The sequence below is a fragment of the Caretta caretta genome, chromosome 21, assembly GCF_965140235.1.
Source record: "Caretta caretta isolate rCarCar2 chromosome 21, rCarCar1.hap1, whole genome shotgun sequence".
Classification (NCBI taxonomy): Eukaryota; Metazoa; Chordata; order Testudines; family Cheloniidae; genus Caretta; species Caretta caretta.
The window spans coordinates 3,596,140-3,617,311 of NC_134226.1; the positions used below are offsets into that span (position 1 = coordinate 3,596,140).

Here is a 21,172-nt window from a genome sequence, read left to right on the forward strand (position 1 = left end):
TAAAATTCTACAGAGGACATGAAGTCCAGAAAAACAACCTAAAGTACTCATCTCAAGATCCCATCAGGAAGCAGAGTTTTCCCTATGCCATCTACTATGGAGAATTATTTTTACGTGATTAACAAACACAGTTAACCAAAGCAACTGACAATTAAAAGAGGAGGTACAATAAAATGAACTATTTGAGTAAATACTAATTTAAGAAGGGGGTGTAAAAGGAAGTCAGAGAGGGGACGAGAACATCTGACAGGACAGATCTGCACAGATTATAAGAAAGAAGAATTTCCTGCCTTTATCTAGTCACTTATTAACACATGCAAAGAAGTTTCAGAAGCTGTTTGAAGGATCACAAAAATATAGCAGGAGGAATGAAAAGAGACAAAGTCATCACAAGCAAGGTTATCCATGTTTTATAAATAAGGAAACGGAGCCACAAAAGACAAGCGATTTCTTCAAGCTCACACCATGAGTCAGGGAGAGAACAATGGAATCTGAACTCCTGGTGACCTGCTCTGACCACTCACCAACACTTCCTTGTGGGACAGACCTCCATGTAGCTTAAATAAATCAGCTGATGTGATACATGCAATATTTGGCAACATGATTCCAAGCAGAACTGAGGGGCGGTGACAGAACTTCCATCTGCATTTGAACTGCAGACAGCAAAGATGTCTTCATTTCACTGTGATTAGCACAAACTACAGAGCAGTCTTTGACTGAGGCTTCTGTTTGAACATCAAACTGGCATAGGTGATCTCATCATTAGGACACGTAGGAACCTGCAAATATTATTTGGGAGTGAGGAGCTGCTGGAGTTCTGACTGGATTTCCTACCCTTCATTTTGCTTTCTAGGATGCTCTCAAATGTAGTCTAGTGTGAGCAGTCTGTTCCTGTGCATGGGGAACACAGAACTTGCCAGACCAATGGTCCACTAGTCTGGTATCCTGTGACCATGGTCGATATTAGAGACTTCAGAGAAATCAATACCATAATGGACAATTATGGAATAACTTGCCCATAAGGAAAAGCTTCTTCCTAATCATCTCAGTTAGTGTTTGGTTTATGCCCTGAAGCATGAGGGCTTATATCCCTTATAAATGTCAGAGGTGACATCCCATCTCTAAGGGACCGCAGAGGTGACAGATTGAGTCCCTGAGGTATTTGGGGAATGCAGCATTTGAATCAGGGCAGGAAATATCTCGGTCCCTCTACAAACACCTCTTCCAGTCTCTGGCACCACAGCACGCTGATGGGGAGGAGGAGGCTGCAGAGATGAGAAACTGAGTATTTGGGTGGCATAGGTAGGAGTGATTATTGCTTTCCAAGGGAAAGCACTAGCTATAATTTAAGGTAAAAGGAACCTCTGAATAACTGTTACATTTATATGAACAAACTTCCTTTTTTCAGTCCCAAATTCACGTTTATAACAATGTAGCATTTTCTACAGAGAATCTAAGACACATCATGAGACACCCCAAGGAACCAGTTCCGACCTTTACCTGGGTGTTTTCAGCAGGTGCCTGATGCACAGTATCTGCAGGATCCTGCTCTTGAGAAGTCTTTAGGGGTGTACTGTGATCTGTAATGGAGACAAAGGGATATGTACCAACGACAGCCAGGCCCCAGAAGAAATCCCCACCCCCTGGGTATGCGTTCAGAATCATTCTAAGGCCTGGATGAATTGATCCAGTTCATGAGGTGTGGAGAAGGGCAGAGGGCACAGGAAAAATTGGGGGCAAACTGTTTTGCAAATGGAAATAAAGTTTTAATCAGGCAGGTTGGAGAAGGAAGGGCAGAACCCCAAAGTGTGCAGCATGGGGCAGCGTGGGGAGAAGGTGTACACTATGTTCTGACCTGCATCCCCTGTATTATTTTACTGTATTGTCTGTATTGGGATGGTGTCTGGCAGCGCCAGCCGTTAACCAGGACTCCATTGCACTGGGTGCTACACAAACACACAACAAACAGAGGGTCCATGCCCCAAAGAGCTTCCAATCTAAGGGTCTCTCTTCATTGCAGAGTGAGTGCATGGAATCTGCCTGCTGCTTAGCCTAGCCTGGGTGTTAGCTGCCACACTGCAAAGCCAAACTCAAGTCACTGTACCCCCACTGGGGCTAGGACTCTTGGATTCTTGGTATTTGCTGTAAACTGAGCTCCTCTATGATACTTTCCCACGGAACTGTGGGAGAATTTGTCCACCCTTCTGATCACACAGCAGGAATTGCGGGAAGGCACTGGAAGACTATCAGCACTTCACTTGCGTGGCTTAGCCTGCATCCTCACTGCAAAGTAGGTGGGTTACCAGTCTGAATGAAAAGAGAAATGCCTGGCTCAAAACCACATCCCCAGAAAGGGCCAGTTAATTTGGGTTTAAAGCATCACTAAATATGGGTGATGGGGTTTGTGCGGGGACAGCGGGGACCTGGAGCAACAGCAACACCCGAATAAAAGGCCGAACTAACCTTGCTGCGAAGACAGACCCTAAGTAATCTCGTAACTTGGATCTTATCTGTGTGGATTCCTACAGAAAGACCTTTGAAAGGTGAGGGTGCTCGGTGCTTTGAAAAATCTGGCTCGGGTTTTTAATCGTCACTATTCTTGGCTACTGTGGGCTTTATGCTTCATTGCATGATGGCAAAATTACCACCATTATAGCTGAAGTGGTGCCCAGAGTCAAGAGGTGGATGAAAAGTCACTGCTACAAACAGATACTTTTGGCTACCATTTATTCAATACTCAAAGTACATTCACATACAAAAAAACCCAGCACACCTGTCTGGGTTTTTTAGAGTATTAACATTAGATAGACATGTGTGGACGGTTAAATATGTGTAATCAGAGTTTTCTCTCAATTTAATCAAATCACTAGAAATGACATGTCATAGGTATTGTCATGATGCTCACTCACTCTGTAATATGATAACACCCTGCTATGGAGATCTGATTATTATATTCCTGACTAATGTTTCTTTCAACAAACATTCATTGGTGTAATGATGTTTTTGTTTCACATGGGCAAGCGTTTGTAAACCTACTAATGCTTCCTAAATACAAAAATAGTAAAAAAGAAAAGTCACTGCTGTTAATGCTGCATTCAAACAGATATCATCTAAGCAGAGCTCTGAAGGTGGTGGCATTATCACATTCCCAAAGTTATGCTGAAAAAGATAAAGGGCCTACCCTGAACAGATATGGCAAGGAGATCCTAAGTGAACACCATCACTTCCTCAATGAAAAACCTGCACCCGCAGCAACCACATTTGAATGTGGAACATCTGAGATCCTCGGTCCTAGATGCTAAAAGGCATTTAGGCATCTAAATCCAGTTGATCTCAATGTGAGTTAGGTGCCTAAATACCTTTGAGAACCTGGCCCATGGTAACCAGCTGTCCTCTGCCACAAGCTACAGCAGTCCAATATCCTGCAAGCATTATTCTTCATTGCACATCCCTTACCTTTCCTTTTCCTGATAAAGCAGACGATTGTAAATACCAGTATGGTCAACAGGACAGCAGAGATACAGGCCACCAGTATGTAGAGGAACTCAGGGCTGTTAGTGCACAGAATACAGTGGGTCAGAAACAAACAGCTCTTCCCTTTCCTGCTCTCTGTCCTGGCTACCACACTGGCCAATACTATCTCAGCACCTCAGGGCTCTATGCTGAGTTCAAACACTAATGTTACCAAAACTTCCGGAACCATGCCCGATGCACTGAATTTGAGCTGAGTTAATAGAGATAGATAGATGTTATTGGATAGCAAAATCACATGTCTACAGAGAGCTGCTATTTAGTGGGCCAAAATTCCAAATGAGAGGGAAGAAAGAACCTAAAAAAATCTGTGTGATAATATGAGATGTTTGCAACTAATAAGTGTGTCATTCAGATATTGTTATTGGCATGAAAAGCATTACCACAGGTTATGCAAGCTGCACTATGGACCCTCACATTCACAGGAATAAATATGGGTAACAAGATCAGTAACATATTTAATTCTAAGTAACAGAAAGAGACTTGATCTAAACAGACCGGATTCAGCCCTGATGTAACTTCACTGATCTCAGTGGAATTGCACCTACTTACACCAGGACTGAGCCTGGCCTGGTAATTGGAAAGCACTGTACTGGAGACCATAAAACCTATCTCCCATTGAAGTTAATGTCTTGAAGTGGAGCAGGATGAGGACCTCAGTGTATATTTTAAAATGTTTTGGCTTTTCACACCCATTACAGAGCCTGAGTTTCAAAAACGTAAAAATGCTGCATTCAGAAAATGAACATAAATCTGATGAAAAAGGTAAGTCTGTGAGGCAAACACACACACAAAAAAAAGAAAAATATCCTCTCACTTCAGATTTAAATTCAAATATATACAACCGCCGGACCACAGGGATATTCACTGAAGGCATTAATCTACTGGAGGCAGATTATCCAATTCACACACTGTAAGAAATATATTACAGTTTGCAAGCTGCGTCTCTTGTGACTGGAGAAAATCTCTGGGGGGGGAAACAGTAATGGGTGTTTTTACTAACAGTTTATATCTCTGAAGGAGTCATGAGGTATATTTCTGTTCATTGTACACTTACGGATGACAAGAATCCACTCTCATTTGCTCCAGTGTAAATAAGGAGTTACTCTGCTATAGTCAATGAAGTCACTCCTGATTTACAACAGTGTAAATGGGCATAGAATTTGGCCTGACATTTTCATTTCCATGAAATTTTGAAAAGCTAAACAGTGTATCCCAGCATCACCACTGAGCATATCACATCAGTCTGTCAACTTACATTGTTCTATTATCTCATTTAAATCAAAATGTGGTGGTGAATGTATCAGAGAGTTATTAATTTAAAAACATCTCTTTTGGAATCTGATGTAGCACTTACTTCAAGCTCTTTATGACTTATTGGTTATGTTGTTTTCATTAGAATTGCATTAAGGGCTGATGATGAATACATGTTGTTTATCAGCAATATAAATATACAGATTCTGTAGCAAATTCCGAGCAACCCTTTACAATTAGAAAAATTGAAGTCACTGCCCATAACAACTCTCCTTGGAGTCCGTGAACGATCTCTTGCCATCATGACAATTAACCCACAAAAATAGTTCTTGTTTACTTATCAAATATGCTCTTGTCTCTTGTAATCGTGACTACAGTAATTGTGCTGGAACTGGTGCTGGCAGTGCTGGTGGGGGCGGCAGGTGATGATGGTGCTGCTAGAAGGGAATACAAAGAGCATTACAACATGTTATCTGTTTCTTAAAATAAGTTTCTTTCTGCAGCAGTGTTTCCAGTATTGGGATCTGTTCTGTCCAGAGGCCCATGACCCACAAGGGAGCTATTAACGTACATTGGTGTGAGAACGTTCTTTAAAATCTTCTTTTTATGATTACTAATTAGAATGAGAAGGATCAAATGCCTGTGGATGAAAGCTGGGCTATGGTAAATCATGTTCTGTGAGAATTACACGGCTACACTATTACTGCTGCTCAAAAATGTCTCACAGAGAGAAGTGAGATGATGTACTGGTCTAGTGGCCCAAATATTATTACCAATTACACTAATGCAGCTCTGTTGAAGTCTTGGGATTACCCCAGTGTAACTGAGAACAGAATTTGGTTTTTCCTCCCTGTGATGGGTTGGACCCCCTGTCCAGGATGTCACCTGATATACTGTGGTTTTAGTGAGCCTCTCCTGCTCCACCAGCCTGGATTCCCTCTCCCTGTGTTGCTGTATTAGGCTCTCCGGCCTCTTGCAGCACATAAACACAGGTACGGCCACAACCAGCTGCAGACACAGACTGAAATCAGCTCTGTGAGAGAAGGCTCACCCAGCACTCACGTATTGTTTTACGCTGTATACAAAAATCTGCACAGCGCAAACTCATAAAATTTCACCCTCTGTCTCAATGTGAAGAGAAATATGCATGACTTCTTGCCCCCCCAAGTTAGAAATTACATAAACTGGGTTTAATAAACAAAACAAATTTTATTTACTGTAAAAGCAGATTTTAAGTGGTTGAAGAGATAGCAAACAGAACAAAGCAGACTACTAAGCAAATAAAATAAAACACGCAAACTAAGCTTGATTCACTAAAGAAACAGGTTACAAAATGTAGTTTCTCATTGGATATAATAAGATATGTTGAATCTAGGCAGGAGGCAGGGTTGCATTTCACTCAGAGTTCCAGTTATTTTTCTTACGGATTGGACCCGTCTCAGTCTGGACTCACCCCTGACTTTCCCTGCAGGTTGGTTTCTTTGTCCCTTCAGGAACTTTTAGCAGTCTTTCTTCTTGGGTAGGCCACGGAGGAGAGTCCCATTTGCCATCCTCCCCACCCTTAAATAAGATTTACATAAGGCAGGAATCTTTTGTTTCCCAAACTTGACCCCCTTCTCCTTTTAATGGAAAGTTACAAGAAGTCCAGGACAATGTTTAATATCAGGTGACAAGACCACCGGACCTAGTAGTGTCACAGCTAGTCCCAGGACCCCTCCCAGGAAGGAGAGAGATTAGTATCTTCACAGTCTTCTTGTTTCTTCCTAATGGCCCATCAAATCTGATGGCCTGTTGTCTGGTGGGTGTCTTCCCAATACACACTCAGTTGTAATTGTTACATAGTCCATAATCTGAACTTCAGATACAGAAATGATACATGCATACAAATTGGATAATCACATTCAGTAAATCACAACCTTTCCAAGGATATCTTACGTGAGCCATCTTGCATTTCAGTTTTGTCATACCCATAACAGAAACATATTTTCATAAAGAATACGGAGTGTAATGTCATACCCCTGTGCAAGATGCAATTACCTGGATGTGATTTATGATTGTTTTTCGAGGACGAACTTCCCATTCTCTCTTCCTCTGGTAACTAAGGATAAAAAGTATGTATATACTGTTTAGAAAACATTGTAGATTTTGGGCCGAGTCTCTGATTTCTAAGATCATTAGATTGTGTCTCAATGTGTTCTAAAGTCCTGGTCTGATTCATGGAGGACAGGTGTCTCCGGGTCATTATTAATTACTAGTATTAATAGTTTGTACTGGAAACCCAAATTCTGGGTCTACTCTAATTTGTACTTCTCTGGAGGCTTTCATCCAAGGAGCTCAAAATGCTTAAACTGCAATGGATTAAGCCTCACGACATACCTGCGAGCTAAGAAAGTATTATCCACATTTTAGATTTCAGAGGAACAGCCGTGTTAGTCTGTATTCGCAAAAAGAAAAGGAGTACTTGTGGCACCTTAGAGACTAACCAATTTATTTGAGCATGAGCTTTCGTGAGCTACAGCTCACTTCATCAGATGTTTACCGTGGAAACTGCAGCAGACTTTATATACACACAGAGAATATGAAACAATACCTCCTCCCACCCCACTGTCCTGCTGGTAATAGCTTATCTAAAGTGATCAACAGGTGGGCCATTTCCAGCACAAATCCAGGTTTTCTCACCCTCCACCCCCCACACAAATTCACTCTCCTGCTGGTGCTAGCCCATCCAAAGTGACAACTCTTTACATAATCAAGTAGGGCTATTTCCTGCATAGATCAAGGTTTTCTCACATCCCCCCCACCCCCATACACACACAAACTCACTCTCCTGCTGGTAATAGCTCATCTAAACTGACCACTCTCCAAGTTTAAATCCAAGTTAAACCAGAACATCTGGGGGGGGGGGGGGGTAGGAAAAAACAAGAAGAAACAGGCTACCTTGCATAATGACTTAGCCACTCCCAGTCTCTATTTAAGCCTAAATTAATAGTATCCAATTTGCAAATGAATTCCAATTCAGCAGTTTCTCGCTGGAGTCTGGATTTGAAGTTTTTTTGTTTTAAGATAGCGACCTTCATGTCTGCGATTGCGTGACCACAGAGATTGAAGTGTTCTCCGACTGGTTTATGAATGTTATAATTCTTGACATCTGATTTGTGTCCATTTATTCTTTTACGTAGAGACTGTCCAGTTTGACCAATGTACATGGCAGAGGGGCATTGCTGGCACATGATGGCATATATCACATTGGTGGATGTGCAGGTGAACGAGCCTCTGATAGTGTGGCTGATGTTATTAGGCCCTGTGATGGTGTCCCCTGAATAGATATGTGGGCACAATTGGCAACGGGCTTTGTTGCAAGGATAAGTTCCTGGGTTAGTGGTTCTGTTGTGTGGTATGTGGTTGTTGGTGAGTATTTGCTTCAGGTTGCGGGGCTGTCTGTAGGCAAGGACTGGCCTGTCTCCCAAGACTTGTGAGAGTGTTGGGTCATCCTTTAGGATAGGTTGTAGATCCTTAATAATGCGTTGGAGGGGTTTTAGTTGGGGGCTGAAGGTGACGGCTAGTGGCGTTCTGTTATTTTCTTTGTTAGGCCTGTCCTGTAGTAGGTAACTTCTGGGAACTCTTCTGGCTCTATCAATCTGTTTCTTTACTTCTGCAGGTGGGTATTGTAGTTGTAAGAAAGCTTTACAGAGATCTTGTAGGTGTCATTAAGTCATTATGCAAGGTAGCCTGTTTCTTCTTGTTTTTTCCTACCCCCCCCCCCAGATGTTCTGGTTTAACTTGGATTTAAACTTGGAGAGTGGTCAGTTTAGATGAGCTATTACCAGCAGGAGAGTGAGTTTGTGTGTGTATGGGGGTGGGGGGGATGTGAGAAAACCTTGATCTATGCAGGAAATAGCCCTACTTGATTATGTAAAGAGTTGTCACTTTGGATGGGCTAGCACCAGCAGGAGAGTGAATTTGTGTGGGGGGTGGAGGGTGAGAAAACCTGGATTTGTGCTGGAAATGGCCCACCTGTTGATCACTTTAGATAAGCTATTACCAGCAGGACAGTGGGGTGGGAGGAGGTATTGTTTCATATTCTCTGTGTGTATATAAAGTCTGCTGCAGTTTCCACGGTAAACATCTGATGAAGTGAGCTGTAGCTCACGAAAGCTCATGCTCAAATAAATTGGTTAGTCTCTAAGGTGCCACAAGTACTCCTTTTCTTTTTGCCACATTTTAGAGTGTGTGTGAGGTGTAGCAAACAGAGAGAATAAATAACTTGTCCAAACAAAATGGGCAGCAAGTCAGTAGCAGAAACAGCAACAAAACCTAGGAGTCATGGCAACCAGTATCTCACTCCACCTCTAGGTGTGACCGAATGCACCCCTGTATTCACACCCTGCAGACTATTGTAATCATCTTTGTACAAAATACACCTTGTGAGGTATCCTTTTAAAAACTAATAACTCACTGATGAATAATACCATGGTGAAATGGATGGAGCAACATTATGTGAAAAGTTATGAAAAACCCCCTGTATGATGTTAAAGGGACATGTTCAAACACACATAGCCCCCTCAGGTAGAACTGGTGAAGCAGGCCTGGCTTAAACAAAGGAATGTCTGTTTACCTCCATTTCACTGTAAACAGAGTCCTCAGACAGCAAGAGGAGGAAGAAAGAGGACAAAGAAAATCTGAATTTCAGCATACACAGGTGAAAAGAAACAGCCTGAAGCCTCCTTCCTCCAGCAGACTCCATGTTTCCTTGCTCTCGGCTGGAATGAACTTTAACTAGGGGTCACATTCAGGAAAATGCTTTTAAGAGTGACTGAACTATGAAAATGAGGGGCAAACCCCCACTTATCTCTCCCTACCCATCTCTCTCTTTTCACCCAAGATGAAATAAACAGCCATTACACTTTGGGAGCAGGCCCTAGCCTGAGAGTTTGGTCAGCAATCTTACCAGAAACCTGTGGTAAGGGACTTCACTTTGAACCAAGTCTAGTTTATTTAGGTTAGAAAGCATTTTATCTTTATTTTTCCTATATCCATTTCTGACTTTAATACATTACTTGTAACTCACTTAAAAACTAGTTTTGTTCTTTAATCAAAATAATCCAGTGTTGTGAATTGTTTGGGTAACTCCATTTAAGGTGGCAAGCTGTTGTGTATTGATCCTATTAGAGGGGCAACAGACCTAGTATGTCTGGACTGTCCAGGAGAGGGCTGAATAGTGCAGAACACACATTTTAAAGGAAAATCCGGGACTGGAGTGTGTTGTTGTCACCCTGCAAATAGTAATGAAGGCTGCTGGAAGCCATAGCGTGGGCAGGTGTGTTGCTGTCAGGCTGCTGGTGTCAGAACTGCTGGACCAGCATGGTGACTTTACACAGACACTCAGGAAGTAACCTGCATGCTGACAGCGTGCTTCTGAGGAACCTAAGTTGGATGCTACAACAGCAAAGCATTGTGAGGCACTCAAGGTTGCAGGGCAGGGGTGACAGCCCCTCACTGGTCAGCACTGCACCCTGAAATGTTCTACTAGGCCATACTCGGAATATTTTTCCATACTTATAAACACACAGTCTATCTACTGTTAAAGACACTGACTAAAGTAAATTCTGTTTCAATCTGAAAGAGAAACAGCCAATGTAAAACCCACACTTCTGCATGAAAATTTGTATCTGCAGCAGCTATGAATATAACTGAAAGAGGTTAGGAAAAAATTCTCTTTTCAGTTTATGTTGTGCATTTGACAGCGCTTGATGTTCCCGCGTATAATCAGTTAGTCCTCTATTGTTTGTGTGGGTCTTTCACACATCAACAAAGAGGAAAAGGTATTTTTTAAATCTCAGGACACGATCTGAAAATGACCAGATTTGACAATAAATATGACTGATTTATTCTTTACCAGTAAAAATGTTTTTAATTAAGATAAATGAAATAACTACATCTTACCTCCTTCTATGAAATTGTTGCGCACTGGACGCCAGGAAAATGTTCCAAAGCCTTAGCAGCTGCAAAAACAACTTGATTTTCCCCTTTCTCAAAGCAGACCAGTAACAGCTTTCAGAGGTAATTCAACATATCTACATCCGTTCAGATGTTGAAAGATCTCCGGTCTTGGGCTAGACAGGATCTTTTCTTGCATGCATTAGGAAATTCAGTAATATCAGATTTTGTCACACAGGAAATCACCCATTTTTTTCATGTAAACAATACCCATTTTTAGGCAAACAAGTATTTTGAAATCAGGTGTCAAAATTCTGATGTACTTATTAAGGGAGAATGAACACAAGAGAATGTTTTGGTTTTGCAAATCTCTTGAATATTTTTTTTCTCCTCTGAAGTTAAAGCTTTGTTTTTAACAAAGCCAGTCAAAATTTTGGTTGACATTTTGAATTTTTGAAATCTTTATGATTGGTTCTATTTTTTTTTTTTAAATTGAATCACCATGTTTAAAAAAAACTAAAGTTTTTTTCCCCTTGTGTTAAATTATCTCATACCTTTTCAGCACAGCATTTAAACACAATAATCTTATTATTTCAATGGGAAGTAACTTGTGAATAAATTACTTACCAAAGTAATGTGCATTGCTGAATAACGATGAGATTACTCATATTTAAGTGTTTTGCTCAGTTAGGGCTTGTATGAGGAATAGACCTCCACCCCTGAAAAGATCAGACAATCAATGGAAGGCTCTCTATTTTTGTTTTAAATTAGAATTCTTCCTCTACTTGCTCCTTTTTCAAATCTCCAGTAAGTGGAACACACACTCAATAACATTTGAGTCAAGATGACTGAGTGGGTTCAAATGTAAGCCAAGTGATTTACCTGTCCTTAGTCAACACTTGGCACGTTACTGTCGTGCTTGGATTCTCACTCTGCTCAGGAACTGTTTATATCCCAATAAAACTATTTTCACATTGAATTGATTTTTTTGAATGGGTAGGATTAGTAGAAATGTTTATTAACAAAAAGCCTAAATGTTAGGCTTATGTCACCACTGTTCAGTTATGAATTCTGTGCCTGCTGTTCGAGTACAATGGATAGAAAGTAAGATGGAATGAGGGTAGTGGTCTCCAGTTGTTTGGAAATATAAGCTATTTAATTCCTGTTTGCAAAGTGCCTTTTACCTTAAACTCCTCTCACTACAGAACTGACTATTGTTGCTAGAGGTAAAGTAGGTAGATGGGTAACAATTCAATGAAGTTGAGGACACATAACAAATGTCAGCTCCATTACAGAACATACGCAGGAAGGGGGGGGGGGGGGGGGAAGAACAAAACTAATTCAGCTTGGAACCACAGATGGAAGGAAATTGCACTTCCTTGAGTTTTAAGAAACTGGTTTAGCAGATTAGCAACTATTTTCTTCTCTGCTTTATTTCCCTGCAATAATCTGTCCCAAAACACATATATAGCAAGTCAGGTTCATAGCTGCCTTCAGTGCTACTTCCTGCTCCCAACTTCCTCCCCTGTGGACTAGTAGCTGGCCCAATCTTAGCTCACTTTTCATTGTTGAGACACTGCAAATTGGGACAGTAGTTAGTGTGGGCATGTAGAATCCAGAGAGATTTATATGGCACGAGTACAGAGGAAAGTGACACTGACAATTCTGATTTTTCAGTTTGCTAACAGAAAGTCAAAGGGGTATGTGCTTTGGAGGAGACAAGTGGTAGACAGTGTGCAGAGTTGGAAGATGGCTTTAGCCCTCTCAGAGCCACTGGTAATTTCTAAAGGCAACTGTATCATACTGTAGGGAGCATAATCACATCCCTGCTTGTGGGATAGATTGTGGGAGGGAGCCATCTATTCATCCAGAAAACAGGGGTACCATGCTAGAAATGCACAATTGAGAGCATTAGTCTTTAACAAGATCCACAGGAAAGTTAGACAGACAGAGGTTGAGGCTTTGTTTAAAGAAACCACACACACACCCAACACACTAAGCATTCATTTCATTCACAGACTCCAGGGACCTTTCTCTCGCCCCACAAAAACAAAGGAAGAGCAGCCCCTCTTTCATTGAGTAAGAGGCGTCATAAAATTTCAGTTTAGCACTGTGAAATATGATCTACGGTCCGCCAGCAGGGCTTCATCGTGGGAACTTCTGCTTGCAAGGTGAGCCACGTAACAGACTTCTTATCATATACAGAAATACTGCTTATGGTTGCAAGGCAGAGATCAGAAAACCTAATGTGCGAAAATACCCATCAAGTTTTTTGTTTTTTTTTCCCCCCAAAAAGCACATAGGGTGAGAAATATAGGACAGCTGGGTGGAAAAAAGAGGGAGGGGGGGAAACTACCCACACTCCAGAGCAAGTGGAGTATAACATACTCTGCATAGTGCCTCTCTCCTTCCCTCTCCCCACCCGGGAGCAAATAAGCCATTGCTGTCTGTGTAATGGTTAGGCCATAACCCAAATGTATATCTAGTGTAAACACTGTTTGTTCATACTACTCAAGGATATCAAAATGCTTTACAAGTATGAATCATGCCTCACTTTCCCATGTACTTATTTTACAGAGGAGGAAACTGAGGCACAGGCAAAAGTAGTCACTTGCCTAGACATATAGTGAGTCAGTGGCAACGCCAGTCACAAAGAAACATGAACTGTTTGGCTTTAACAAAGGAAGAGTTACGTTTTTATTCATCTGCAGAATCCTAATTTCTGCATAAAAACAAACTGGAACAAGTACATAGGTTCCTGTTCACATGTCAGAATTAACTGCCATAAACATATTCTGGAACCGCTGCTAGTCAGACAGGGAGCGTAAAGAACTTATTTTAATTGAGAGTTACAGTTGTACAGTTTCCAACAGCAGATCACAGATGCCACACAGAGCTGACTGGAATTCAATGTCGTGCATTATACTGCCGCCTGCGGGCTCTTCGATAATATCTTCAAATCTGAGATGCACTTGGCAATACTCTCCTTCTCCTGAAAAAGGAAACGAATAGACTTTCACAGGCCTTGAAACAATTTAGGGAAAAGAATCATTTGCACGAACCATTTGTGCACACCAGCTATGTTCTGATTTTGCTGGGTAAATACTGAAGCCAAGTACAGAAAGGATCTAGTTCCAACTCATGTATGATTAATACTTTGCACAACCACCTAAGAAAGTCATGGAGATGGAAATCCAAATATTGGTCTATGTTCAAGCATTAGCAAGCAATGATCAATCTAGATGATCAAAATCTGATCCTACAAAACAGTCAGCCTGCACAATTCAAAGGAGACTGCAGAATGTTGGCAAGTGGCAGGCCAACCTATCTAGAGGAAGAGTAAGCTTTGGGAAGAGCGAGTGGATCCTCCAAAGCGCAGGCAGAACTGATGGAGGAGAGAAGACAGCGTTATGTAAATGAACTCCGCATTTAGTGCACTTCAACTCCATATCTAGGTCTACCCATTTTCTTCACCTCCCAGTGTGGAGGCAGACCACGGAAGAGGCACCAAGGAAGGGAAATGTGCAGTTGCCAGTCATCTTAAAAATTCACATTTAAACATCTATGCTTTACATCAAGGGATGCTGCACGGAAGTACCCCAGCCTCCTGGGCATACCTCCCACCCACAACCCACCATTGTGCTGGAAGGTATTCCCTCAATTGGAGTCATTGGGCGGGATTCTCAGAAGCAACCAGCAACCACAACCCAAATGGAATCAAGAAATGCTGCAAGTCCTCAGCATTTTTGTGTTGCTCAGAAGAGTAGGCATGTGCCTCGGGCCCTCTGGGAGCCAGCCAGAGAAGAGCAAACCAAAGAAATACGAGTCATATTTGGCCAGAGATGGCAGATAGGTGAGGAAAACAGTGTTCTGTATTAGGACACGGGAGGCACAGTGAACTGCCAGAAGCTCAGACACTAAAAGTACCTGTTGAGCGGTGATGCTCTGGGCAACGTTTTTCTCTATCCAGTTGATCATGTGATCTTGTTCCTTACGACGCGTCAGTTGCTGTACAGCGATTTGATAGTCTAGCCGCTTCTTCACTTCATTGTATACAGTGAGCAGCCTCTCTCGGTAGTTAGTCTCTAGCAGCATAGCAATGTTATTCTAGTCAGAGAAAAGATGCATTTCAATTTTCTATTATGACTTTTCTGACCATCTTCACTGGTATTCTTTTATTTCAGATTTAAAATTTGTATTAACACTAATGTTAAAAATTATATAATACACAGGTTAAGAAAAGAGTGTGTGTACATCTGGGTATAATGTTTAGATTATCCATAAATACAAAGTTTGTTTTAAAAGTCGTAAGATATGTAATCAGCAATAAATATAGATCAATACATTTAATAATACAGTTTAGATATTAGCATCCTAGTATTTGGATACATCACTCCTGAAAAGTTATACAGAGAGTTGGTTGTGGAAAGCAAATATATCAGTGAGTGAAGATTATCCCTCAGTAGTTGAGAATTTAGGATTGGTTGTCCATTAGAAAAATACAATCCATCTGGAAAGTATTTAAGTTACTTTCCCGACCACGCTTCTCATCAGCACTCCAGCTCATCCCTCCTAGTATTGCCAATGTGCAGTGAGGTGTTCTAGGTAGATGTCCCTCGATCACTACACTCTCATGTTGCCTTTCAAAGGAACCTAGAGTATTTTACAAAAATTGGCTGTGTGTTCATTCACAGATGGAGGCACAAAAGTTAAATGACTTCACAAGGTCTCAGAGACAGAAACTGAACCCTAGAATCCCAACTCTATACTATATACAAAGACTATATAGCCTGTCAAAAAGCGAGAGTCCCACTATTTAAATATCTGTAGTATTTTAAAAAATGGGCTGCATTTTAGACTTTTCAACCGAGTGTCTTTATACTCAAGATGAATATTTGGCAAAAAAACTAGCCTAATCCATCTCTACACAGGAGCTCTCATCATCATGTTCTTTTAAAATAGGTTGTGTGTAATTTCCTAGGTTTAAAAAACTGGAAAAAATGTCACATTGACACCCACATGGGTTATCCGCAGGGCTGGAACCTTTAGATCCACAATACAGACCTCTGCCACAGTGGCAGATACAGCAGAAGGTGGAACTCTTTAGGTGGACCAACACTAGAGGAGGATGAAACACTCTGCCAGTGGGTTTCACAAAGATCTGGAAAGGAGGCGACGGACTGTTCCCTGCCCCTCTATGACCCCTCCTAGCCCATTCTCTTTAGCCCATCCCTGTCCCACTCTTCCTTACCCCTCAGACTCTTATTCCAGTCTCATTCCCCCACTCCTCAGGCTTCTTAGCCCATTCTCCTTGTCCAGACAGTTCCAGTTCATTCCCTGGCCCTCAGCCCCTCATCTTCCCTGTGTTCCTCATCCCATTTCAGTATCCCATTCCTCCCAGCTTCTTGTCCTAGTTGTCCCCGTGCCAAGTCCCTCACCTGATCTGTCACCACTCCCCCTCTTACCTAATCAATACTCCATCCCAATCTACACACCTGCAGGTCTGGCTCTTGTCCCTTCTTCATTCAAATTAGGCAGCTTCCTCCTCCATGCTGCCTGGGCTCAGCAGGACAGCACAAGATAGTCTCCCTGCTCTCAGTTCATGTGCTCAGACCCAACACTTCCACAGCAGCCCAAAGCTGCAATTGACAGGAAAGTCCTGCTTAGCCCTATGCTGCAGTATGGATGGAGTCTTTGACAAATTTAGCAGCTAAACTCTGAGGAATGTCTATTGAGTACGTGTGAACTGTGATCTTTCAAAGGCTTAAAATTTGGCCAAATTTGGGCAGGTCAACATGGACTGCAAAAGGAACACCCTCAACACAGAGGCCTCAAACTGCCAAATTTCAAGTCTCTGCTCCATAACTTGCAGATTCTAGAACTTCTCAAATGAAAGGTCGCCAGAATGTTCTAACAATGTATTTTTCCCTAGCTTCATTCTCAGAAATGGCTGAACCATTTTCAATGAAGATTTAAAAAAAAAAAGCTGGGGCAGACACCCAAGATGGAAAAATTAAAGCCTGAATAATTCTGGTAAAGTTACGTGCAACTGAAAATAGGGTCTTATAATGGGAAATGTCATACAACTTAATTGTCTATGTGACCTGCCACGCCTAATGTACCGATAGTCAACGTTTGCTGCTTAAGTACATATAACCACAGATCCTGAGTGTCTCTGAGGGCCATGTAAAAAGATATTTGTAAAGTTGTATTTGTAATAACGTACCCGCTTGGCATCAAAGAGATAACTGCGGCCTTCAACCCTCCATTGCTCCTTCTTTTCCTGTTCAATTATTGACTCCAGGTGGTTGATTGAATCATTTTTCACAGCTAAAGCTTTGGCAACTTTCTCCTGAAATAAGAAGGAACTTTAAAATCCAGACTGAAACGTAAGAAAGGGAAAGATCAACCGCTTATCTGATTGTTCAAAACTGCACTGTCTCCTTAAACTGTAACTTATCAGTTCTGAGGGTGAAGAGGGGCAGCCACGAACAGTAACTGAAATTCAAGCTGCCATGTTTAAAGCTTAAGCCTGGTCTACGCTTAAAACATACATAAATGCAGTTTTACCAGCACAGATGAGTTTCTGTCAGTATAGCTTATTTCAATCAGGGACCCAATATAAGCTACAAGGCAAGCACTTTTCTGTTAAGGGCTTGTGTACACTGGAAAAGGTTGACCGGTACAGATATACCTGCAAACAATCCTAGCGTAGATGCAGCTTATTCTGGCAAAAGCCTTTTTACTAGTGGAACTTATACCCAATTACCCAACTGAAATAAGCGACATCAACAAAAGCACTGGTAAATCAGGTCTACAGTACAAGTTTATTTAGGCCAAGACCTTGTCTACACTAGAAAGAAGCTATAGTTATACAAGCAAACCCTTTCTAGCATAGAAAAGGCCTTTGCAGAAAAGAACCAAGGAACACACATAAAAGAGTACAGAAATAAAATAGCATGCCCCCAAAATATGAAGAATGAGGCAACGAGGTCTCTAATTTCCAGACTAAATTCCTCCATTTCACTCTGAAGTAGATGTAAAAGACTGCAATGCACTGGCTTCAAAATGCATGTACATGGTTACATTGTTATTTCTAAGAAACCCCACACCAGCTAAAAAGCAGGTAAGTTTGAAAGTCAGAGGCTTATGCTCCCCAAGCATCCAAGTCACTGCTGAAAATGGGAATTAAGCTGCTTTTGAAAAATGCTACTCAAATTCTACATATATGGATATTGATTCATGACACCAACTATAAATGCATACTATGCCTCAGCCCTTTAATTTTAGATTGTGACACCCATGGCAAAATACCATAAAATAAGCATTTTGCAAACAGGTGGCTTCTAAACATGCATGACATAGTCAAGTTCTGGCTCCCTTAGCCAACAGGGCCTGGAAGTACTGTTCTGATGAGAGTTTCATCCATTTCTTCAGGATTAGTAGATCATCAGTCAAAATGCAAGAACACTTAGTTGCAAGACAGTCACACTGTACACAATTCTACATCGAACCTGTCCATGAATTTAAATTAAATTGCCTGTAAGTGTGCCCTGTAAGATTTATTTGGCACAGAACACCTATTGTAAAGTGCTTTGTAGGCTTTCTGCACTGTACAAAGAGAACTATCATTAAAAAAGCCATTACTTTTCTTCAATATTAGAAGAACTGATGAACTTTTTTATTTTTTTTAAATTTGCCTTCTTAATAACGGTTTATTTCCAAACTGATTTTAGCAACTGAACACCTGGGATTGTTGCATTGAGAATCAGTGTCAAGTTAGATTATGTTCTCTTTTTTTCTTACCTCATTGAGCCTATCAGCAAAAGCTGCTACATCACCCCCATATTTTTTAACTATATAGATGAGGACTCCCACTATGCAGGCACCTGCAATCGTTTCATGGTTGACTATATAGATTTCCTTGGAGAGAAGGTAGAACAGTAGCCCAGTCCCCAGCACATAGGGCCCTAAAATAGATAAAAAGGATACTGTTTTAAATACATCACTTGGAAACAGATCCATTCCAAGTTCAACTGACTGAAAGCAGAGCTAGGTATTTTAATTATTTTAAGTTACATAGGAATATTGAAGGACTTGTCACACTTCTCCACAAAAAGGATGACTCCGGTAGAAGAACGAGACAGACTCCATCTTACACCATTCCCAGAGATATACTGTTATATGAAGACTTCCATCACCAGAAAGTAACCATGGAACGCCTAATATGTTACCGGTAACTTCTGCTGCCCTCTCAGCATAGGGCATTAACCTCCATGTTTGGAAGTTACTGTGAGCCAGCAGCTGCAAAAACTTTTCCGCTAATCAGGCCTATAACACACACTTCGGACTTATCCTTTACTGAAAGCTAAAGTCTGTAAGGTGCCCTCTGATCAACTCCCCCATTTGAGTCCCAGACTTCAAAAGAGTTGAAGGTTCTCAGTATCTCAGAGGGAAACTTATCACCATGCAGAATCAAGTCTATAATTAGTACAATACCCTAAACAGAGTGTGTTCTTTCCCACCACAAAAGCAAATTCATTACCCAAATCAATGTCAAGTTACTCACACCAGTAAAACCTAAACTTTTCAGACACTTTGCCTCACTTGATGGCCATAGCAAGTGTGCAGCACCAAGAAATCAAAATCAAACCCACAAAGGTACAACACACTAACCTGTGACTCCTGTTTTAGGATACAGGAACTGGAAAAATTCCTCCGGGATCAACCCATGACGAACTTGCCCTCCTTTCTCAGGGAGAGGTGGTAAAGGAGCCAAGCAGTGCTGACCTGTGTGAAATGGTCTAGACGCATGTAATACACTATGAGTAAAAACAGATTTTCTGTGAAGTGTATTCCTTTGCAAAAAAGAAGTCTCAAATGAAGTTAGGTTTCAGAGTAGGACACTTGTTCTTATATGAGGGCCCCAAAATATTTTCAGTTATGTAGAAGTCAAAACTGTATACAAAACATTCAAAATGGACTTTGGTTAATGCTTATACAAATTTACCCTTGGTAAACACATCTATTTATTTGCATAGATTTGGTAGATTTTACCTAGTTTCACATGAGCAAATGGGCACACATAGAGGTTGCATGTATATGGAAAAAGAAAAAAGACCTTCACGATCCTGTCTGAAGATTCACAGCAGGGACTTAAATGAGAAATTGTAGCAAATCTATACTTCTACAAGAATACTTTTCATTCCTTTAATTTTCTACTGAAGGGTCTCAAGATGCTTAACAAAAAAATTATTCTTCCAGATGCATAACGGAAGCAAATTCTATTATCACGATTTAACAGGTAAATAGACTGAAAATTTAGGTGACTTGCCCATGGTCCAACAAACAGAAGCATCCCAACCTCCAGAACCCTGATCATGTTAAAAAGTTTGATCAGAAGCTAGCTGAGTGTTGCCAAAGCAGGGTGGATAATAGCACTCAAATAGCTACCAGAAGGTAGCTCAAATATTAGGGCCTGACAAAGTTGCACCATTCAAGCTAAATGTGTTACTTTATACCAATTTAAACTGGTCTAACTTTGTTGATAGTCTTGAGCTGAAATAACACTACTGATATTGTATTTGCTGGTATCTGTACTAGGCAGAAGCTAGCTAAACCAACATAACCAGTTTGGAAATTACCCCCTCTATAAAGTGCCTGGAGATCTACTCACAAAAAGTGTGATAAGAACTAGCCATTATCATCACTCCATTAAACAGATATAACAGTGTATACACTCACTGGTTGAATTAAGTGGGCATAGGAGTTAAACCAGCACAACCGCCTGCTTATGCAAACGCTTCATCTAACCTAAAGAGGGATTCACAGAAGAGACTGTCACGGAGTTTTTAGCTCCATGCCAAGGTAGTACAGGTCATGTCTAGCACAGCCAGCAACCCTAACCCCCAGCCCCAGGAACAGGCCCCCAGAATCTTAATTCCTAGTCCCCCGTCTCCCCACAGACCCCACTAGAAACAGAACCCAGGAGTCCTGACTGCCCCCCACCGCAACCCAACCGGAGGGGAAAGAGAACCCAGGAGTCCTGACCTTCCCCCCCCCCACCGCAACCCAACCGGAGGGGGAAGAGAACCCAGGCGTCCTGACCTCCCCCCCACCCCCGCCCGGGGCAGGCCCAGAAGCCCGGCGCCTCGCCCGGGCCGCACTTACCCCACGGAGAGGGAGGGAGCCAGGCTCTTCAGCGCCGCCGGAGCTGGGGAGGACACAGAGCGATCAGCGCAAGGCCCGGGCCCGCCCGCGCCCAGCCGCCCCCCGCCCCGGGGACGGGCCCCACTCACCGGCGCGCAGGCCCAGGCGGGACAGCATTGTCGGCACGGCTGCGGCGCTGCCCTCTCCGTCCCGGTGACCCCAGCCGCGGCGGCAGCAAGATGGCTGCGGAGAATGAAGCCTCGCGAGAGGAGCTTGGGAACACCCCAAATCTCGCGAGGGT

At 42.0% G+C, this 21,172-nt stretch overlaps 1 protein-coding gene across 1 annotated transcript; it reads right to left on the bottom strand.

Annotated features, from left to right (window-relative positions):
* Positions 1–13,389: 13,389 nt before the first annotated feature.
* Positions 13,390–21,159, bottom strand: ATP5PB (ATP synthase peripheral stalk-membrane subunit b). The gene is made up of 7 exons (XM_048826543.2): positions 21,021–21,159; positions 20,893–20,935; positions 19,399–19,544; positions 18,529–18,692; positions 16,949–17,074; positions 14,650–14,829; positions 13,390–13,714 (listed from the first exon to the last, which is right to left on the bottom strand). Exons 1-7 carry the CDS (start codon positions 21,046–21,048, stop codon positions 13,643–13,645), a joined length of 759 nt encoding a protein of 252 aa, XP_048682500.2. The 5' UTR covers positions 21,049–21,159; the 3' UTR covers positions 13,390–13,642.
* Between the last annotated feature and the right edge of the window lie 13 nt (positions 21,160–21,172).

Coding starts and splice junctions, on each gene's coding strand:
- ATP5PB (XM_048826543.2), bottom strand. CDS start 21,048: ATGCTGTCCCGCCTGGGCCTGCGCGCCG. Junction 20,936..21,020: donor CCGCCTGGGCCTGCGCGCCG/GTGAGTGGGGCC, acceptor TGTCCTCCCCAG/CTCCGGCGGCGCTGAAGAGC. Junction 19,545..20,892: donor GCTCCCTCCCTCTCCGTGGG/GTAAGTGCGGCC, acceptor TTTTACTCATAG/TGTATTACATGCGTCTAGAC.